Source organism: Triturus cristatus, chromosome 10 (genome assembly GCF_964204655.1).
Source record: "Triturus cristatus chromosome 10, aTriCri1.1, whole genome shotgun sequence".
NCBI lineage: Eukaryota > Metazoa > Chordata > Amphibia > Caudata > Salamandridae > Triturus > Triturus cristatus.
Genome location: NC_140593.1, coordinates 1,196,302,359 through 1,196,322,139, shown reverse-complemented (window position 1 = coordinate 1,196,322,139; position 19,781 = coordinate 1,196,302,359). Strand labels below are relative to the sequence as shown.

Sequence of the window (19,781 nt, the reverse complement as noted above, 5' to 3'; positions counted from 1 at the left end):
ACACTGGCGACGAAGGTGGGGGCTCAGAGACCCTCAGCGTAGAGGTTCCACGCGCCGGAAAGCTCCGACGACGTCGCGGACTCAGACATCGGATCCCGGCTCCCTGAAGTGCACGCACGTGCGCCGGCCCGTCCTGAACGCCCAAGGCCACGTGTGCACTGCTGACTCCCTGGCGAGGCTCGCGGTCAGTGTATTTCGCCCCTGCTACCACGGGGCAGGACGATTTGCACACCGCTAGAGCTGCTACACACCACTGAACTGCCTGTCTGCCCTACCACGCGGAAAGAGTAAAGAAACACACGAAGGCAAAGAGAAAAAAAAAAGGGAACTATCAGGGAGACGATCAGGGCCAAGTTGCACACACCCACAGCAGAGGCGGAGCTGGATAAATTGTCACAAGGAGACAGGAAAAGGGGAGCACTGTACCCACCTATAAGCACTGGGCCAAAGCTTGGTATCTGGTGCCCCAAGGTGGCACGAGCCCACGAGACAGGCCAACACCCTCAGCTGGCTGAGCAGTAGGACCCCACACACCCACAGGAGACGCCACAGGGGATACTACCTGCAGTCGAGGAAGAGACACATCACCTACCGCGTGAGACAAAACAGTCACCCGCGCCTGGCACAATGGTTGACAATGCGCAGAGGGCCGCACAGGGCCCAGCGGCAGCTTCTGCTCCCGCCCCTTTTCAGCACGCAGCGTCGGGAGTATTACCCCCGTTCACCGAACTAGAAGACCCCGCGACAGCGTCGCCCAGATGGAAGATCTGGATAGAACGGCTCAACAACTACTTCATCGTGACCAGGGAAACCGATGACGCCATAAAAAGGTCCTTGCTCCTGCACTACGCAGGAGACGAGATATTCAAGCTGTTCAAGCACCTGCCCAACACAGGAGCAGCAGATGATTACGACACAGCGGTAACCGCCCTGAATGCCCATTTTGATCCCCAACTGAACCCAGACTTTGAACGGTTCAAATTGCGCCAAACTCGGCAGAGAGAGGGGGAGTCAATGGACGTATTCTATGCCCGACTGCGCGAGCTCGCTAGCACGTGCACAGAAGATGACCAGCCAAAAGAAATATGAGCACAACTAATACAGGGGTGTCGAGACAAGACGCTGAGAGTGCTCATCCTGCGCCAGCCGAAAATCGCACTTGAGGATATGCTCGTACTGGCGAGATCACATGACTTGTCGGCAGCCAGAGCAAACGAGATGGACCAGGCGCTCACCAAGACCCCGGAACGACCCGAAAACGTCAAGGTAGAGCGGGCGGATGCCATTCGCGCCAAACCAAGGGGAGGCCCGTTCAGGAACCAGAACACAGAGAAGTCCAAATCAAAGTGTGGGTATTGTGGGCATGAACCACACGCTGCGAAACACTGCCCCGCACAAGGGAAGACGTGCACTAACTGCAGGATACCGAACCACTTCTCCTCTGTATGCCGGAGACGCACGAGGGACCGTGAGTTCTGGAACAGACGACCCCCGACGAAGGCAGTAAGGCACCTGTCGGTAACGGACGTGAGGCGGCCCGGAGACTCAAAGAGGAAAGGGCAGAAGTACCAAGAAACGAGTGAAGAGTCATCGGACGAAGAGAAAGGAGAGGTCTACCTCATCTCGTTCGCACGGGAACTTAAGCTGCGCCGCAGGCCGCAACCAACGTGCGTTGTCCACGTGACAGGAACAGAAATACAGGCGGTCATCGATACAGGGGCCACCGTAAACGTCATGGGCCTGCAACAATACCGACAGCTGAAGCCCCGGCCCGTGGTAAGACCATCCAAAACATGAATCTATGCCTACGGAGCCGACACACCCCTGCCGTTAAAAGGGAAAATCACAGTACCCATCAAGGTGGATGACCTAGAAGTAACGGCGACGATACACGTCGTCAACAGAGAAGCGGACACCCTTCTAAGCAGCCACACCGCAGAAGACCTGGGTCTGATCTCGTTCGCAAGGAGAATACAGAACCACCAAGTAGAGGAACTGCTCAACCAGTTCCCTGAACTATTCCAGGGGCTTGGACGCATCAAATGTAATCCAGTCAAGCTACACATTGATAAGACAGTCGCCCCGGTCGCGTTGCAGCACCGGAGGGTCCCGTTCCACTTACGGCCGTTAGTGGAAAAAGAGCTGGAAACCCTAGAAATGCAAGGCGTCATTGAGAAGGTAACGGGACCAACTCCCTGGGTGTCGCCGATGGTCATCGCGGAGAAGCCAAAACAGCCGGGGGCAATACGCCTCTGTATTGAAATGAGATTAGTGAACAAAGCCATACGACGGGAGCGACACATCACGCCGACTATGGATGACATCATCGCGGATGTGAATGGGTCCAAGTGGTTTTCGAAAATCGACCTAAACGCAGGGTACCACCAGCTCCCACTAGCTAAGGATAATCGATACATTACCACGTTCAGCACCCATCTAGGGCTAAGGAGATACAAGAGACTCAATTTCGGAATATCTTCCGCAGCAGAAGTGTTCCAAAACACGATAAGAGAGATGCTGTCTGGTTTGCCCGGAGTGCTAAATGTCAGTGATGACATTCTCATTCACTCTGCGACAGCGGCCGAGCACTATAAACACCTCCGCAGCACACTGGCGCGCCTCAGAGATCACGGGGCAACCCTACATAAGGAGAAATGCCAATTCTTTCAGCCATCACTAGAATTCTTCGGGTACGTGTTCAACCAAGAGGGCATCCAGGTAGACCCGAGGAAGTCCCAAGCCATCAGAGATGCACCGGCTCCGCTGACTCCAACAGAAGTACGCAGCTTCCTAGGTATGGCAACCTACTGTGGGAGATTCATCCCAGGACTAGCCACGCGGGCGGAGCCACTGCGAGCCCTCACGAAATCAGACGCTAAGTGGCAGTGGGGACAGAAAGAAGAAGAGGCATTCCAAAGCATCAAGGATGCCCTCCTAGGGGAAGCCACACTCGCGTACTTTGACCCCGCAAAACAGACCGAAATACTAGTAGATGTCAGCCCGGTGGGTTTGGGCACCGTCCTAGCCCAGGAACAAGAACCAGGATGGTGGGCAGCATTGTCTTTTGCCAGCAAGTCACTGACTCCCACGGAAGCCAGGTATGCACAGATTGAACGTGAAGCACTAGCGATCAAATGGGCCTGTAACCATTTTCACCTGTACCTCAAGGGACAACCGTTCACGATGGTCACCGACCACCAACCACTCGTGCCCCTTTTCAAGGGAACAGCGCCTCACCCTCCGCCGCGGATCAAGAGATGGGCGGTACAGTTGCAACCCTATGAAATGGAAGTGGTATACTGGCCCGGAGCAAAAAACCCTGCCGACTTCCTGTCCAGACACCCGGCCCCGGCGGCCGCACACGAAGACACCAAGGAGGTTGAGCAATACATCCACTTAGTATCCACCGCTGCCTGTCCGGTGAACATGACCCTGGAAGACATCAAAGAAGCGACTGCCACCGACGAGGTGTACCAAAGAACCTTAGCCGCCGTCCAGGCAGGATTGTGGACCAACTATCTGCGGCCAGCCAACTCCTGGAGTCCGGAAGATAGAGAATACTCTGGGAAGATGTGGCACATACGACATGAACTCAGCGCCACCAACGACGGGATCCTGCTACGAGGTGCACGGTTATTGATCCCTCAAGCCCTGAGATACAAAGCAACCCAACTCGCCCACGGGGGACACCAAGGCATCACGAAAATGAAGGCCAGGATGCGGGAGAAAGTCTTGTTCCCCGGGCTGGAAACCATGGTGGAAGAATACATCCGGCGATGCCCGCTGTGCCAGGTGACCAGCGGTGCGGAAAGACCCGCACCAGTGATAACCGAAAATGCCAGCACTGTCCCGTGGTCGCGAGTGAGCATGGACTTCGGGAGTTTCCCCGGAGGAAGACACACCCTGGTACTAATGGATGAGTTCTCGAAGTACCCTGTAGTGGAACTGGTGGCCTCGACAGCGTTCGCCCAAGTAGCACCCATCTTAGAGAAAGTGTTCGCTATGTTCGGATTCCCCCAGGAAATCCGCAGCGAAAATGGACCTCCCTTCCAGGGGACAGAGTTTGCCACATTCCTCAGCCAGAGAGGAGTGCGTCACCGACGAATAACTCCCCAGTGGCCACAAGCCAACGGCGATGTGGAGCGCTTTATGCGCACACTAAACAAAGTGTTCCGCATCGCAGGAGTGGAACAAACGGACCCCGAGAGACGGCTTCATGAGTTCTTACGGGAGTACCGAAGCACACCCCACTGCACCATTCAAAGAAGCCCGTGGGCACTGATGTTCCAAGGCCCACGGAGAGACCTTTTCCCTACATGCCCAGGGTGGGCACCGCCACCCGTAGATGCTGATGAAGTGCAAGCCCGAAGAACCCGCCAAAACCAACGAGCGAGCATCCACCGCCGGGCCACATCAAGAACACTTCGAACCGGAGCTACCGTCCTCCTCAAAGACCGTCGCCCTGGAGGAAAATTCAGAACGAACTATGAACCCGGATCATGGACAGTCACTGCAAGCCGAGGGACCATGGTAACGGCCCGGAAAGGAGGTGATGAAGTATCCAGGAATGTATCCTGGTTCAAAGAAGTGCCATCAGAACACCCAGAGAGACCTACGGGAGAGTCCTTGACTGGCGCCACCACCGACGCCCCCGGAAGTCCCGAGAATGCTGTGGGGCCCGCAGCTAGCCCGCCTCCTGAAGACGGGCACCCCACCAGTTCTCGGATGTGGGGATCTCCGCAAAGGTATTGCCTAAGGCCCAATCCTCGCCCCAGCCAGCGTCTTAAAGACTTTGCCTGTTGAAGACAGCCAGACGCTGACGCCGGAAGGCATGCAAGTACCGCCACTCCGGTGGTTTGAACTATTTGAACTATTGTGAATCTGTTATTGTTGTTCATTCGACCAAGTTGGATAGGGATGTAGTATTCCACAGTCTAGTGGTTCTCCGTATCGTCACGCTACATCTGTGGGCCAGGCGTGGCCTGCGGGGATCCAATAAAAGGAGCAGCCCGCTCGGGGGCGTGGTCTCCAACCGCAACTTGCTGGCCTGAGTTAATCGCAACGCGCTAGCTCCGCGCATTGCGACATACATGCTGTCACCCCCGCGGCCCTGAAGAGCTGTTATCACACTAAGGGGATTCAGTCTCTAGCGCTGTCAGTCCTTCTCTTGGCACTATCCAAGTTATAGACAAGTAATGCACCTTTCTAATGTATCTTTGTCTGATCTTGATGCCTGTTGATGGTCAGCAGAAGGTTTTATGCTCGAGCCAGTGTCAAACCTGACTGCTGCCAATGCTGTTCTAAGAAGGTAATTCCTCTCCATTCACTTTCTAGAAAAACGTCAGCCTCCACTACCACCTCCACCTACAAATGATGGTGAGTACTTGAGCCTCAGGGCCAATAACAACTGTTACAGACCTGGTGCACCAACATTTCAGTGTTTATCTTTCTGTTTCTTTGTTTGTTTGCAAACATCCTTCCCCAGTAGGTGTAAAGTTGTAAAAGCTTATCGTGCTATGCTGGTTTTTAAAGGCCCTCACCTTAGCTAGAGGCTCCACGTCTGCAGCTCGGGCTTATAACTTGGATTCAGGGCCTTTAACAACCGTTACAGCCATCAGCGGTGGTATAATACTACCCTGTCCCTAGAGAGGACACATTGGATAGCAATCTTGCCCAATACTAAACTGTCAGATACATTATCTCAGAAGAACACAACAGGTCTCTTAGATGATACCCTTTAGAGCAGTGTTTCCCAAACTGTGAGTCCTGACCCACTGGTGGTCGCAGGCCAATTTTTGGTGGATCGTGAAAAGTAATAAATAAATATGCCTATAAATTCAGGATTTATCTTTCACATTTGGTGCTTCAAAGAGAGAGGTCAAGTGTCAGGCTATGTCGTCCGACAAATTGCAGCTTTTTTGACATGCAGATTACTGTTTACAAACTCCTCTCACTTTGCAATCAGAGAAAAAACATAAAGTGAATTATGTGACAATCTTGCTTACAGGTGTGTGAAAGGAAAGGCTGCAGGACGCCATGTTTTTGTAACACAGAACAAAATGTAAATACCTGTAAATGAACTGCACCCATTCAGCAGTCAGGACAGCAATAACGAAACACAATTTTTTGTAATTCTGAAATGTGCTGGAAACAAAGATTTTAATACAATCCAAAGAAATCAGGAAACTTTACTTGATGGTGCACAAATGATAAATATTCTCAGAAACTCGACTTCCACACATTATCATTTGTGTGCAATATAGTTTTATCAGTAAAACTGTATGTCTGTGCAAATTTAGTGCCTACTTCATAGGAAAATGTGTTGTCTGTAAATGACAGTGCGCTATTACATGATGCATTGGTTACATCCCCTTGTCCATTAAACGGCCGCGAACGTTTGTTGTCTAAAAAATGGGTCTTACTTCTAAAAAGTTTGGGAACCACTGCTTTGGATAGTAGATATGATATTTCCTGGGGTTTCTTAAATTGGAGTTTATTGTTAAAACAAGGATTAATCACAAAAAAAATTGTGGTGTATTAAGAATCATAGCTGATATGGCACCAGGTGTCACAGTCTAGTAAGATCGGACAATCTGGGTCAATTCAGAACGACTGATAGTATATTTAAACAGTAAATTATTTATGTAATAAATGGAAAACAGTTTTTTGAGAATTTTAGTCAAGGATACTCTGAGAAGGTGATGGTGCAGTGCCCAAGTGTGTATCGGAGAAACAAAGAGATGATTAACATGTGTATTTATAAAAACAAGGTGAGGCCTGGACCCAGGGAGGGACAGAGCCCCGCTGCTGGAATAAACCATGATGGACAAGTCAAAGTGCCAACACACTTAAAGGCGTGCAAGTAAGATGAATCCGAAACATAGATATTAATTCCACAATCATATGCTTCTATAGTAAACATCGAAAGATGCCACCTATGGTTTCTCAGGCACAGGATGGTTGCTATTCTACGCGATATAAGTGTATATCTATGCACAAGACATTATATCTGTTTATTGAAGATGTCTTTACGCACCTAACTCGCTAGTCATTGCAGTACATGGGTTTTCTGGCTTCAGGTGAGGAGATTTTCTTTTCCAATGTGAGTGCTGTGTGTGCCCAGGATCATTGATAGAATATCAGAAACACAAATATCAAACCGAAAATATCAAAGACAAGAATATCGAGTAGATAAGTGCAAATAGGTAAGTATAAATGTACTATTCTTAACTCCAGATCTACGTTCCTTGAAGATATATATCCTCAATTTAAATACATGTGGAGTTATATATAGTAAAACTTTACTAACCCATAGAAAATGACCTACAGAATATTCTTGTCCTCGATCGTTTCGACACGATATTCTCTCCGACGATATTCGTGTTTCCGATGTTTTGTCCAAATACTGTGTGCCCATCCACGTCAAAGGTGTTTTTGAAATTTAAAATCAGGGCTATCCGGGTTGGTTATCTTGGAGCTTCTCTTGCTGAAGGTACGCCAACAAATTGTATGTACCAGAACCGTTCAAAAAGAAGTAAGTTCTTTAATGGGCTATATGCCTCCGGAGAGGTCGGGGTCCAGCACTTTACTGCAGATGTCCCTTCAATGCGAACAAACACAGTAGTAATTGTTATGGACTTGTTTTCTGTAAATTACAAATTAAAAGACAGGACACAAGCGTGCCCTTGACAGCAGACATTGGGACTTCTAGAAATATCAGGGATTGTTCAGTTTTGTAAAGGATTCTTAAACCAGAGGTGGGGATGCCTGCAGCCGCCATCTTCTGCCAGAGTGTAAGTCACCTCTGACTACTCAGGTACCTGAAAAGAGTCTTGTGACAGTTACAGGAACCTGCAATGAGAACAGCAGAGACACCCTTAGAGCATCAACAGGAAACAACAGTACGTGAGGTATTAGATTTAAACAGAGAATCAGTGAAAAAGGGTAGGACTGAGCAAATGCTCGTTTGTTGTTCCACTGCCCTGGAAGAGTTCTCTACAGACAGTTCTCTTTATAGTCTGGATGGACATTGTTTTACGCTATCATCAATAATGGCTCTAGGCATGGACGTCGATTCACCAAAAGGCCAGGGTTAGCAGAAGTGACATCACACGCCCTTTGACCTTCACTTTCACTCACACACATATACGTACACATGCACACATACGCATACTCTCTCTCATACAAACACACTCTCACCTGCAAGCATGCACACAACATACATTTAAAAGCATTTTTTTTCTTTACCTCAGCTGCCAGGGAAGGTCATATTCCATCTAACGGTACAAGATTTTAATTACACTAATAGTGAATAATGTAATATTATACACTATTAGTGTACTAACAAAAATTAGAAAAAACAGGGAAGTTTAACCCCAGTCATCGTCTATAAAGATGAGCTGCCCCTGAGCTCCTGGCACTGATTTTGCCACCTCAGAAGCCAAGGGTGCAACGGCGAGGCCAAGAGTCGGTAAGGTAGTGCTAGGGGTCGCAAGGGGCATGCCAGGGGTTGCAGTTGCGACCCCTGGAAACCCCTAAATGACGTTCATGGCTCTAGGGTGGAGCAGTCTCCCACTTTTGTAAAAAAAACTGCAACCATGTTGCCTCAATCAACCTCACCTCTACACTTGCACTATAATGATCTCATATGCGACTTCGTTCAGTAACAGCAGTTAGAAGCTTCTCTCGCGTTGTCCTCTAGGCCAGTGGTTCTTAGCATTTTGAAATTTGTGAACCCCCACACTAATATACCTGTCTATTCTAATGCTGCTGCATTTTCTATCTTTTTATCCATATCAGATGATTTCTAGAAGAGAGGTAGGTCCTCTCTATACACATTTTCACGCCCTGTTGGAAAGGGGGTTATTGGTAGGGGCAAATGTAGGTTTGCCACTGGCAATAAGGACACTGACACATGATGGGTCTTTGAAAATTATTCCTATGCTCAACACTTGGTAACGTAGCTGCGAGCAGACAGGCTTAACTTCAAAGACAGGTATGTAAAACATTTAAAAACACAATTCAGTAAATAATTAAGACACAACACAAAATAAAAATCCAACACCAATTTATAAAAATAGGTAGTATTTTTATCTTTTAAATGACACCAAAACGAAAAAAAAATCCACTGTAGGGAACCAGAGAAATGAATTTTTTAAAGATTAGTCACTTTGTGCTTAGAAATCAACAGTGCCCCTTTTAGTCTTTTCGTTTTCTCTGACAGGGACACACCTTTAGAAATTGTTCTGGAGAATTTCTCACCACTGTGTTGTGCCGCCTTCTCCAGCAGGCGGGTGCACTTAGAACTCCTTCCTGAAGTTCTGCTTGCGGGTCCCAAAGTATCCAACACACAATCCAAGGTTCTGGAATATCCAAGAGGGTCCTTGAAAGTGTGAAACTTCAATTCCGCAATCCACTTGAAGAAAACCCTTACAAATCCACTGGTACTTAAGGCTGGGAATTCTTTGTGGGGATGTCCAGGTGAGCTCTGTTAACCTGTAGCTTTCAGGGAGTCCACTCTTTAGTCCTATTGAAGCAGGTTTGATCCACAGGGCTGTAGTTTCTAATGGTGCAAAAAGGCGCAAACTCAGAGTCCTGGCCTTTGAAAATGCACTTCAAAATCTTCAGCGCCGACAGACCCTTCTGATTCTCTTCAGTTTCAAGCAGCAGATCTGGAGGGCTATGCCCCTCTCAGATACTTATTCCAAGTTCTCGGGATCATGCAGGAGGTCACTTCTGACCAATGGGAGCAGGGTAACTCCTCAAAGTTATGACCACATCCTGTAGAGTGTGGCATTATTTTGTCCCAGAGTGCATCAAATCTTCCAAATCCATTATGTCTGATTTTCCAGCAAGGAGATAAGAGCTTGCTAAACACACCCCCAGGATGGCTAATTTACTTAGACTCTCCCCCCTACATCTGCTCATACCTTCCTTAATCCTACCATTTGCCTGAGGTGGTAAGTTCAGAGCCATAAATGACACTGGTCTCTGCTCTTTGAAGACCATGGTTTACAACTCCTCCCCCTGGCCTGGCATTCCTATGGAACAGCACACTGCCCTCCCAGCAGAGCTGTTCAACCACAGGGGCTCTTTATCACCTCTACAAGGCAGCCTGGCTAATCCACTTAACTCTGACCAATCAGGGCAGACCACTGGAAGGCTGAATTTGGACTTACAAACAAGAAAGCCTTATAACTTCTTGTATGTACACTTTAGGAGAAATTCAACAATATGATAGTGTTGGATTTAATAATACCATTCTGGGAAGTCTTTGAATGGCATGTCTAGCCCTCTCCTATGCATAGTTATTAATCAATAACTTCCTATCATGTTAACCTATGTAACAGGGGATTTGCAATGGGAAAAATGACTTGGGCCATTTTTCCAGCACCAGGACTTACAAAAACATATTTTATAAGTACTTGTCTTATATCTACAGGAACCCCACCCCATGTGCAACTAGGGGAGACTTTAGGGGTTCTGAATCTGTAGAAATATTGCAGATTCTCCCTCCACAGTGTTCCTAGCATCAAAGTCGAATTTGAGTAGCACTGTACCACAATGTGGGGAGTGAAATGTGAAATTTCACTTTACCCATGTATATAAAAACTAATTTTATAAGGGTGTACCTTATTAATGCCTGACCCCCACCCCTGGGATACATAGGGGAGACCCTGTGGGTCCCTAATATGCCAAAACATTATAGGTTATCCATTTTAAGTGCCCCAATTACCAAAGTCGAGTTTGGGCACAATTTATCCTTTAAAAGCAGTCCTGGCACCCAGTGCTGCTTTTAAACTGACCTCAGGCTTCAGCCGTGCACATATGCAAGTGCAAAAAGAGCTGCTGGCCTTTAAACTGCCATGCCCCGGGTACTAGGGACTTCTAGGGAGTCTCAATCTCCCTGTCCTATTATATACTAGGGGCTTATAGGGTAGGTCATGCCAATCACAGGGGTACCCCACCATACCATTGTGTACCCTAGTGTATTTAGGTGTTTTAACTGTATTCTAATGTGTTTCTTTCAGCATAACACTGGCCCTTGGCCTGGTTAGGAAGAGCCCAGAGTCAGTCAGAGTCAGTTACCACCAGCATCAGTCAGCAAAAAGTTGGGGGGTGCCCAGGGCACAGGATGACTTTGCAACACACCCTCACTTTAATTAAGTATAGGGATCTATGCACAAGCCCCGATGAATGCCTGAGACCGAGTTAGGTTGTCCAAGGGCAGAAACATGTTGGCACCTTCGCCGTAGCCATGGCACCTAGCAGCCACCAATATCCTCTGATTATAGTCTATAGTATTTTTAATCAGACCTAGGGTACCGCTTAATGAAGGATACTTTGCAGCTTACCCTAAAGTATTTTTTAACAGTATCAACTGGATCCCAGTGATTTATCCCAAAAAAGAAATTTCTGAGAACTCCCTGAATACAGCCCGACTCCAGGTTGAGTCCGCCCTGGTGGTACCATCTTACCAAGGTGGGACGAGGTGGCCTATGATGAAGCATGTCACATTACGTGAGTGAGCCCACCTCATCCGGTTCTTGGAATTTCTGGATTTAGAGTAGGAAAATAGTAGTAGGGGGACAGAGTCACAAGACAAGCATTTGAAATAATTAGTTGAAATGCTCCCTGACAGGTTACCACGTCACTTTGTGTTTTGATGATTATCCCCACTGTTTCCATCGTTCCTGATCTCTTCAAATTACCAACAGCATTTGACCCCAGACAGGCGAATGAAAGGTTTTATAAAGCGCGACAGCTACTCCGAGGAGTGTCCCAGTGCTATTTATAAAGGCAGAATAATCCAGTCATATATTCAAGGTTAAACTGCAGCGAATAATCTTTGTAAGGATTTTTTTGAAGGAAGACTCACTGCTGATGCAGCACCCTGGAACCAGTGGGGCGTCCCACTCCTTGGCAAACAGAACCAAGAAGGAACACCCCCCTGGTGTGGTACCACTACACCTGGGCATGTGTGCTTGGAGGGCAACAGGAGGTCTAAGTGTGCGAGAGGGCCTGTAATCCAAATTCGATCAGAAAGGTATTTCAGCCTAATCTTGTAGAACTTTTGAAGGACTGCCGAAAGAGCTTTAAACAGAATCTGCTTTTTATGGGTGGACTATGCAGCGCTTTAAGATGATGCCAGACTGAGGTGCATTTAGACATCTTCAGAATATGCAGCACAGCTGGGTTTGGGTTCTCTGCGGCATACCCATCAGCCTGTCTGGAAGGCCAAGGTAACAAACATTGGTGTAGTCACGCCTAGATGTAATTAAGGCATGGATTAACTTTTTGGTTGAGGACAGTGGTTAAAAAGCACAAGATTGTTTTTAAAGTTCGAAGCAGTGCAATGCATGTGTCGACAAGTGACGTCACTTGAAGCCCCAGTAAGACACACTACAATCAAATTTTATTCCCCGATTTATAGCCACCTTAAAAGGCTGCGCGGGGGAGGGAGGGATTCAGGCCAATACTTTGAGAATCAGTTCTCCTTATTATGGCCAAAAAGTAAGATCTCAATTTTATTAGAGTTTGACTGTAAGTAGCTCTCTTATCCACTCAAAGACCCCGGATAAACAGATGTTAGAGGTGACCCACGCGATCCACCCTCCTCAATGTCTGAGCCATTGCAAAAGAATGGAATATGGCCCAGTATTCAACACAGACAATAAACAATAGATCTAAAAGAATAAGGGAGGCATTTTTGCCTTGTTCCAAAGAAATCTGAATAGGTCTGGACAGTTGGAGTAACTCTGTCCCATTCCTGCCTCCTATGATGTTGGTGCATGGGAGCATGTCTTGGCAATGCAATGCTGCCCCTGGAAGCATTTGCCACATCAACCAGTGGCAGGTACTGCAGTGACGTGGCACCTATACCATGCATTGCGTGTTGATGCCGGAAGCAACAAATTGATACTGTGCACAGTAACTTTGAAAAACAAAAATATCAAAATGTGAATTTGAAGACTACATGTACCGAAATGCACTGGAGTTAGAATGAGGAGACAAGGCATGTAGTTCTAAAGAGTAGGGTCATGAGAAAGTTACTGACTACTACAAAACGACTTTCTTCTGAGTGTCCTGGGACTGGTTATGCACATCTGGTCTCAGGTGGTATAGGATGTGAGTTAGATAATGAAGCAGCTGGGACCACACGCTGGCCCAGGTAAATGTAAGCTGATCTCATGATCACTTGTCAGGCGTTTACTAAGATATTATGAGAATGCAAAATGGAAGACTACATGTACCACAATGCATCAGGATCACACTGAGATGCCAACACAAGATACCTTTGAGTACTGGCACATGAAAGTGCTACAGGGCGCTGATCTGATACATGGCTGGAAGCCGTGTCGCTTCTCTAGCTCTTCCGCTCCTTGGGGCCAGACACTGAGCCAGGGGCTTTGTGCTTTTACTTAATGCCTACTATGCCTACTCCTCCAGTTTTGCTCTTTTGTGGTGCAGTAAGGGGCGTGTGTTAACACTAAATAAATCGATGGTACTTGGTTTTGATGATCGTGGAAGGACATTTAACCCAACTCTCAAAAAAAGCCAGAACGTATGGCACCAAGGAGGACTCGGAAGAACAGCTTCCATCGACCACAGACTGCAGTCGGTCACAGCAAGCCGAGCAGTGCTGTCTAGAGACACCCAGTCAACCGGTAGGAGAGCTGTATAAAGGAAAGCTGTGTTCCTCCCCCACAGTGACAAAATACAACTCTCGACTTCATTTTTATGCATCACATTAATGTGTTTTTGCACTTACGTTGTGTGGATATTGTGGAGAAAAATTCTGCCAGTGGTTTGCGTTCCGTCACAGACTGGAGGATTTTTATTTGTTACCACCTACTGTTTATATGGTCCCGGGAGATGAGGTGTCTGTTCCACTGAGGGACTATTGAGAACCGGCATTTGCAATGCAACAGGTCTCGCAGTGACATTATTTTGAGCTGTTGACATTGTAAATGTCAGTGTTTTTTTGCTTTGTATTTTTTGTGTGAAACATAAATAAAATGCATTGTAATTTTAAATGGCAATAACTAAAAAAATTGTAAATGCAAAACCTATTGCATTTCATGTACACTAGTGTGAGCTATTGGCATTGTTATCGGTACTGTCTTTTATTAATGTGATTGTTTTTTAACAATATATATATAATGCATTTCCAATGCTAATAGCATATACTAATGTTAATGTGATACTTATTTTATTTCCAAGATGGTGAGAACTACTTTCATTTTAATTACAATGCTTTTAATTTATGTGTTTTTAAAACCCTCAAGGTGTGCATTAATATGCAGACCTTGGTACACAGGCAGTGAAGCCGAGAAACATTGATAATGCGTATATTTGTAATGGTAGTTTTGGCAATTATCAGCCCCACTATGTAGTGTAATTTGGATGGGCATTTTTTTATATTATAAAGAACACTGTTTATGGTTTAGATTCCTTAAGTTTTTCTGGTTCTTACACATTAAATAGACATATTAAAAACAAACGCACATATACTTTCAGAATGTAATTTTCTGTTGCCATCACACATAGCTGCCAAGGTTTCAGATTCCTGTGAGTGACATTTTTATAATTTCAGTGTAATTATGAGACATTTCTACAACTATAAATGACAATTTCTGGCAAGCGAAATCAAGCAATGAAGATGAGGGAAACATAAATATCTGAAATTACACCCATTTGCGCAACAAGATTGTCTGATTCGTGTGTTCAGACACACGTACTTAAGCTAAACGTGCGTGGTGCAGCAGGTTTCTGGCCCGGCTAGTGAGATCACAGCTGTATAAGGCGACTCGCTCAGTTGCTGTAACTAGCAAACAAACCACAACCTAAAATGAGTTGTGCGCTAATGTAGTAGCTGAAAAAAACGAGCAGAGCAGACAGTGACTGCAGTGCACAGTTCTAGTCCGTAAAGGGGCAAGCAGCTCGTTTAGATCGCTGACGCCACAAATTTTGTTTATTATAAATGCAGCTATTAGCAACTACTATTATACTGACTCAGGCACACTTGCTTCTGTTGATGGCCGTGAGCCGGCGCCATGGCAATTCGCCAGACAGACATTTTGAGTGCGTGCAACCGGCCATGTCCTCGGGGAGCCGGGCACTTGCCTAATTCCAAATGTATCACCTGCCCCTTTCTTCGTTCCTCCCTGACACGCACTTACTGACCACTCACAGGACCAACACAGAGAAATGGGAAAAGGTGCAAAAAATCGTGGTTCACTCAGGGCACAGTTTCACCCATAGTCCACACAAGTACCTGCATTTATCATGGGAAGAGAGGCGCACTGGGCAGTTGAATTGGCATGCGGGCCCGTGCAAGCAATGCCTCCTCACATCGCATGACTCTTACTCAATCCTGAGTACTTACACATTCTCAGCCATGGCCGGTGGGGTCGGGTCCGGTCCCGGGTTACCGTGTGCAAGCACTATAGCGGCGAGCTCTCTCCCATATTGCCAGTGCAGCAGCATGTGCCAGCAGGTACACAGAGAGCCTTGGTGAGGTTGGACCCATCGCAGGATACCGCTGTGAGTGCGAGCTGCGCTGCCATTCCCCCAACAGCACATGAAAGAAACTGGCAAATAACTAATGTTAAAAAGGTCAGGTCCAATCCAAGTAAATAAAACCCGGGACATGCAATCGGCTGCATGGTGCACTTCACAATAATGCAGAGACTGCTCGGTTCTAGCTCCAACGCCACTCAGGTCAAATTTCAGTAAATAAAGCACTTTAGCTGTGAGGAGGGTAGCGCGATCCCCCTTTGGGCCCCCACCACTCCCAGTACCTTGAGGATTGCATTGTCTTTGTCCCTCCCAGACTCTGAGGGGTGGGGCACGGAGTTAGCCATCCCCTGTGGGTATGCAGAGAAAGCGGCTCGCGCGGCAAATTAATTAAATAAATAAACAAGCGCTGTCTTGCGCTTGTCGGTGCAAAGTTATATGCCAGTTCGTGTTTGTTCACAGTGCCCACTCGAATGGAAGCGCCAGGATTTAAGCTCAGTGCCAGCAGCGCCGTGAAACCAGAACAAATAAGCGGGCAGATCCACAGAGCCCTGCCGCTCCTTAGAGAGAGTTGTAAAAAGTCCGATTTACCGCCTGCTTCCGGGAGGACATCTGCCGCTGTCTGAAAAGGAGACAGGGCGGTAACAAACGAGCCTTATTTCCAATCAGAGGCCACCGTTTAGAAAAAAATGCCTCGAAAACATGATCACTCACTCCACGCCTCCTATAGATAAGAAATTCCTTCACGACAGCCATCACACAAACCATCGAGTCCTATGGGCCGTCCGAAAAGAAGACTGGGCGGTAACAAACAAGCCTTATTTCTAATCGGAGGCCACTGTTTTGCATAAACAATGACGCCAGCCAATGAAAGTAATGGGCGGGGCTTCAAGCCCCCTTCTAAAATCTCCTCTACCACAATATGTCTCGCAGTGCGAGTACCGCATGCGCGCTGCAACGCTAGGCGAGACCTAAAAAGCCTTAGTAATTGTCTTCCACCTAAAGGCAGTTCACTGACTCGTCTGTAATAATCATCTCTGCCACAAGAGGGCGCTGTGGCATTCAAAACAAACAAAGGCTTCCTCTCACGGTCCCCACTTGACCTGGCATTTTCCCTTCAGTGTATTTGAAGGGGGGGTGGCGGGGTGGGAGGATTAAGGGTTGTGAATGGAGGGTCAAAGGTCGCGTGTTTAGCTGCTGTACCGACTTCCTTGGGATGGACTGCACTCACAACAAGCATTTGCAATGCAATAGGTCTCGCATTTATTAGAGTTTGAGCTATTGGCATTGTAAATGACAATGCCTTTTATTTACTTGTTGATTTTTAAAACATAAATAAAATGCATTATTTACAATGCCAATAGCTTAAACTCTCACAAATGCGAGACCTATTGCGTTGCAAATGCTTGTTTCAACGACTCACGTATAGACAATTACCAGTACACAGCCGGGAGCAGGAGTGTGATCCAGGCAAATAAAAACACCTCCCAAGCTGCAGCTTCTGACAAACTTGGATGGCCGTAGACAATGTGAGACTGGCTTCTGCTGGTACTTTAAATGCATAACACAAGAAGGATGCAGGTTTTTCTGCTCCAGTATTTAAAAAAATCATTGTTGCTTCTTCCTGCACACGATCAACTCATGGAAAGTTATCATCAATTCTACGCACACAATCACAGCTCAAGGAAAGGTTAGACTCCAGCGAGACTTTGCCTCATAAGCTGCTCTGCCATTTTCAAAGGCCATTTAATTGTGAGCACTGGGATACCTCGGGGGAGGGAGGGGCGGGAGAGAGCGCTCTGCTGGAAATGGAAAGAAAAAAAACATACAAAGTAGAAATGTCAACTCAGCAGTTCGTCACAGTATTAGCCACACTTGAAAATTGCCAAATCTTTAAGCAAAAAAACGGGATGGCAGCAAACAAAGGATGAGCAATTGTCACATGTGGGGCTTGAAGAGTCCAATATCTAAAGAGTTTTGAGAATGAAAATCCGTGAGAACTAAGTGGAGTTGACATTTAAAGTAACAGCTGAGCCCCTTCTGAGCTGCATTGAAAGGATATTGAAAAATCTATAAACAAAGCCATGGGGCCCACATGGAGTGTGTACTTCACATAGGTATGTGTCACGTAGCACAGCATAATCACTGCTGCACAATAGCCTTTAGAGGCAAAGTAAACAGCAAATATGTTTGGAGGAACGAAACACACATTTTCTGTGGTTTGCAATGCCGATTACACACATTTGATAACTGATAAAGGAACTTGAATCAAATACTACGAGAGTCATTGGCTTGAACCTTACATTGCAGAATCCCGCGAAATCATTAATGATTAACTAACGTGGAACAAGCGGCCGTGCGGCCGCGTAAGTGAAAGCAAATGGTGTGCAGGCTGCCAAATGGTGCGTGCGCCCGGCGCACATGCACTGTATTTGGAGGCCTGAAAGCACTCGTTTGCACTTCCAGATCCCCCATTTATAAAATCTCTCGCGAGAGCAGCGCTAAAGCGCTGGCTCGGGCGAGAGCAGCGCTAAAGCGCTGGCTCAGGCGAGACCTAAAAAACAGTGTCTGAGCGCTCTCGGAGCCTGATTTTCCATTTTATCTCCGCTAGAGGGCAGCGTTGCACAATAATTGCTGGACATTCGCAGCTCAATGCTGTAACTTGCTAACTAAGCATTAATCCTACAATTAGGTAAACGTTTTGGGGTCTGTATTGCCATTGGGAACAGATGGCCTATCTCTGACCAGGAGCTCGAATTTAAATATGTTCGGCCATCTGGAATCAATTGTCAATGTTTTGCGCTCGGTATTTCTGCAGTCAAAGTTGATTATGGATGTGCACCAGGAGGCTGAAAGTAATTGCTGATTGCCTCCTGTTGTGCGGTAGCGCTAAAACCAGCACAAATGCTGTTTGCATCCTGCGAAGCTTTTTTTATCGAGTTAGTGTCGAGTAGACAGTATACATTTCTTCACGTGTAGATGTTTATACATTTAATAATAATTATACAATTTGATATAGCTCGCAAATCACCCCTGCTCATATGAGAACACCTGGAAAGCTAAGCCTGTTGGAGCTACCCAGGACGTCTCTTGACATTCTTTGAGAATTCCAATAAAAATCACACATTTTTTCCAATGGTTGGTATAAGTCTGAAGGAGCAATTGTACTAGTGTGTATTGTAATTGCAGACTCTTTGACCCAGAGTGATACTTCCACAAAGGTATCTTTAGCCTGCTCTCAGACAAAGATGGCTAGAGCTGCAATCACGAGACCCTTGGACAGCCTGGCAGGCCTGATGAGGGGCAGGAAATAAAACTTGGTAACTGCAGAAAATAGCATGTAGGGTCAGAGCAATGTTGTGAATGGATCGGGGAGTTTTCATTAAACAATTGAAGGAAAGAGGAACAATGGGGGGTGCTTGAAATGTGAGGAGGAGGGAAAGACAGAAGAGTGACATAATGAAAGTAGGAAGTGAAACAGAAAGAACTAGAAGGAAGTGAGCGACTCAAAACTACAGTTAAGCAGTTTTAGGGCTGAAAGGGTTTTTTAGCTTAAGGTAGGCTAGGACGGCAGACGCCTGTTCCGTTGGTCTGGGAGCTGTGTTATGGGGGGTCTGAAAGCGCCTAAAAGGGCTTCTTGGGGTTAACTGTGGTGGGGAACAGCGCAGGCAGGACAAGTTTTACTTGTAGGGAGTGAATCTCACCCAGTGGAAGGCACTCTCGTCCAGCTTAAAGGGTGACATCAATTTTTAATCAAGTCTCAGTCTTTAAAAACATAATTTTTAGGTTATAAAATCATTTGGATACCAGGTGTTAAAACTTGCATACTGGTGGGCTACTGAAATCTGAGATTTGTATTAAACTGCTTCTGAACCAGTGTTTCCTCAAAGACAGGATAGACTTCAAGCAAAGGTGAAGCAACCTTCAAAGACAGGATAGACTTCAAACAAAGACTTCAAGCAAAGGTGAGACAACCCTCAGAGACAGGATAGACTTCAAGCAAAGGTGATACAACCCTCAAAGACAGGACAGACTTCAAGCAAAGACTTCCAGCAAAGGTGAGGCAACCCTTAAAGACAGGATAGACTTCAAGCAAAGACTTCAAGCAAAGGTGAGACAACCCTCAGAGACAGGATAGACTTCAAGCAAAGACTTCAAGCAAAGGTGAGGCAAACCTCAGAGACAGGATAGACTTCAAGCAAAGACTTCAGGCAAAGGTGAGGCAACCCTCAGAGACAGGATAGACTTCAAGCAAAGACTTC

General features: G+C 46.6%; 1 protein-coding gene across 2 annotated transcripts in view; it reads left to right on the top strand.

Moving 5' to 3' along the window:
- Positions 1-19,781, top strand: part of WAS (WASP actin nucleation promoting factor) — a 152,734-nt gene that overhangs the window by 93,964 nt on the left and 38,989 nt on the right. Inside the window, exon 5 of one of the 2 annotated variants that reach the window (XM_085629630.1) lies at positions 5,335-5,376. The exons of the other annotated variant lie outside the window; for it this stretch is intronic. Coding sequence (XP_085485756.1) covers positions 5,335-5,376 — 42 coding nt within the window. The remainder of the gene's footprint in view (positions 1-5,334; positions 5,377-19,781) is intronic. 2 annotated transcript variants of the gene reach the window in all.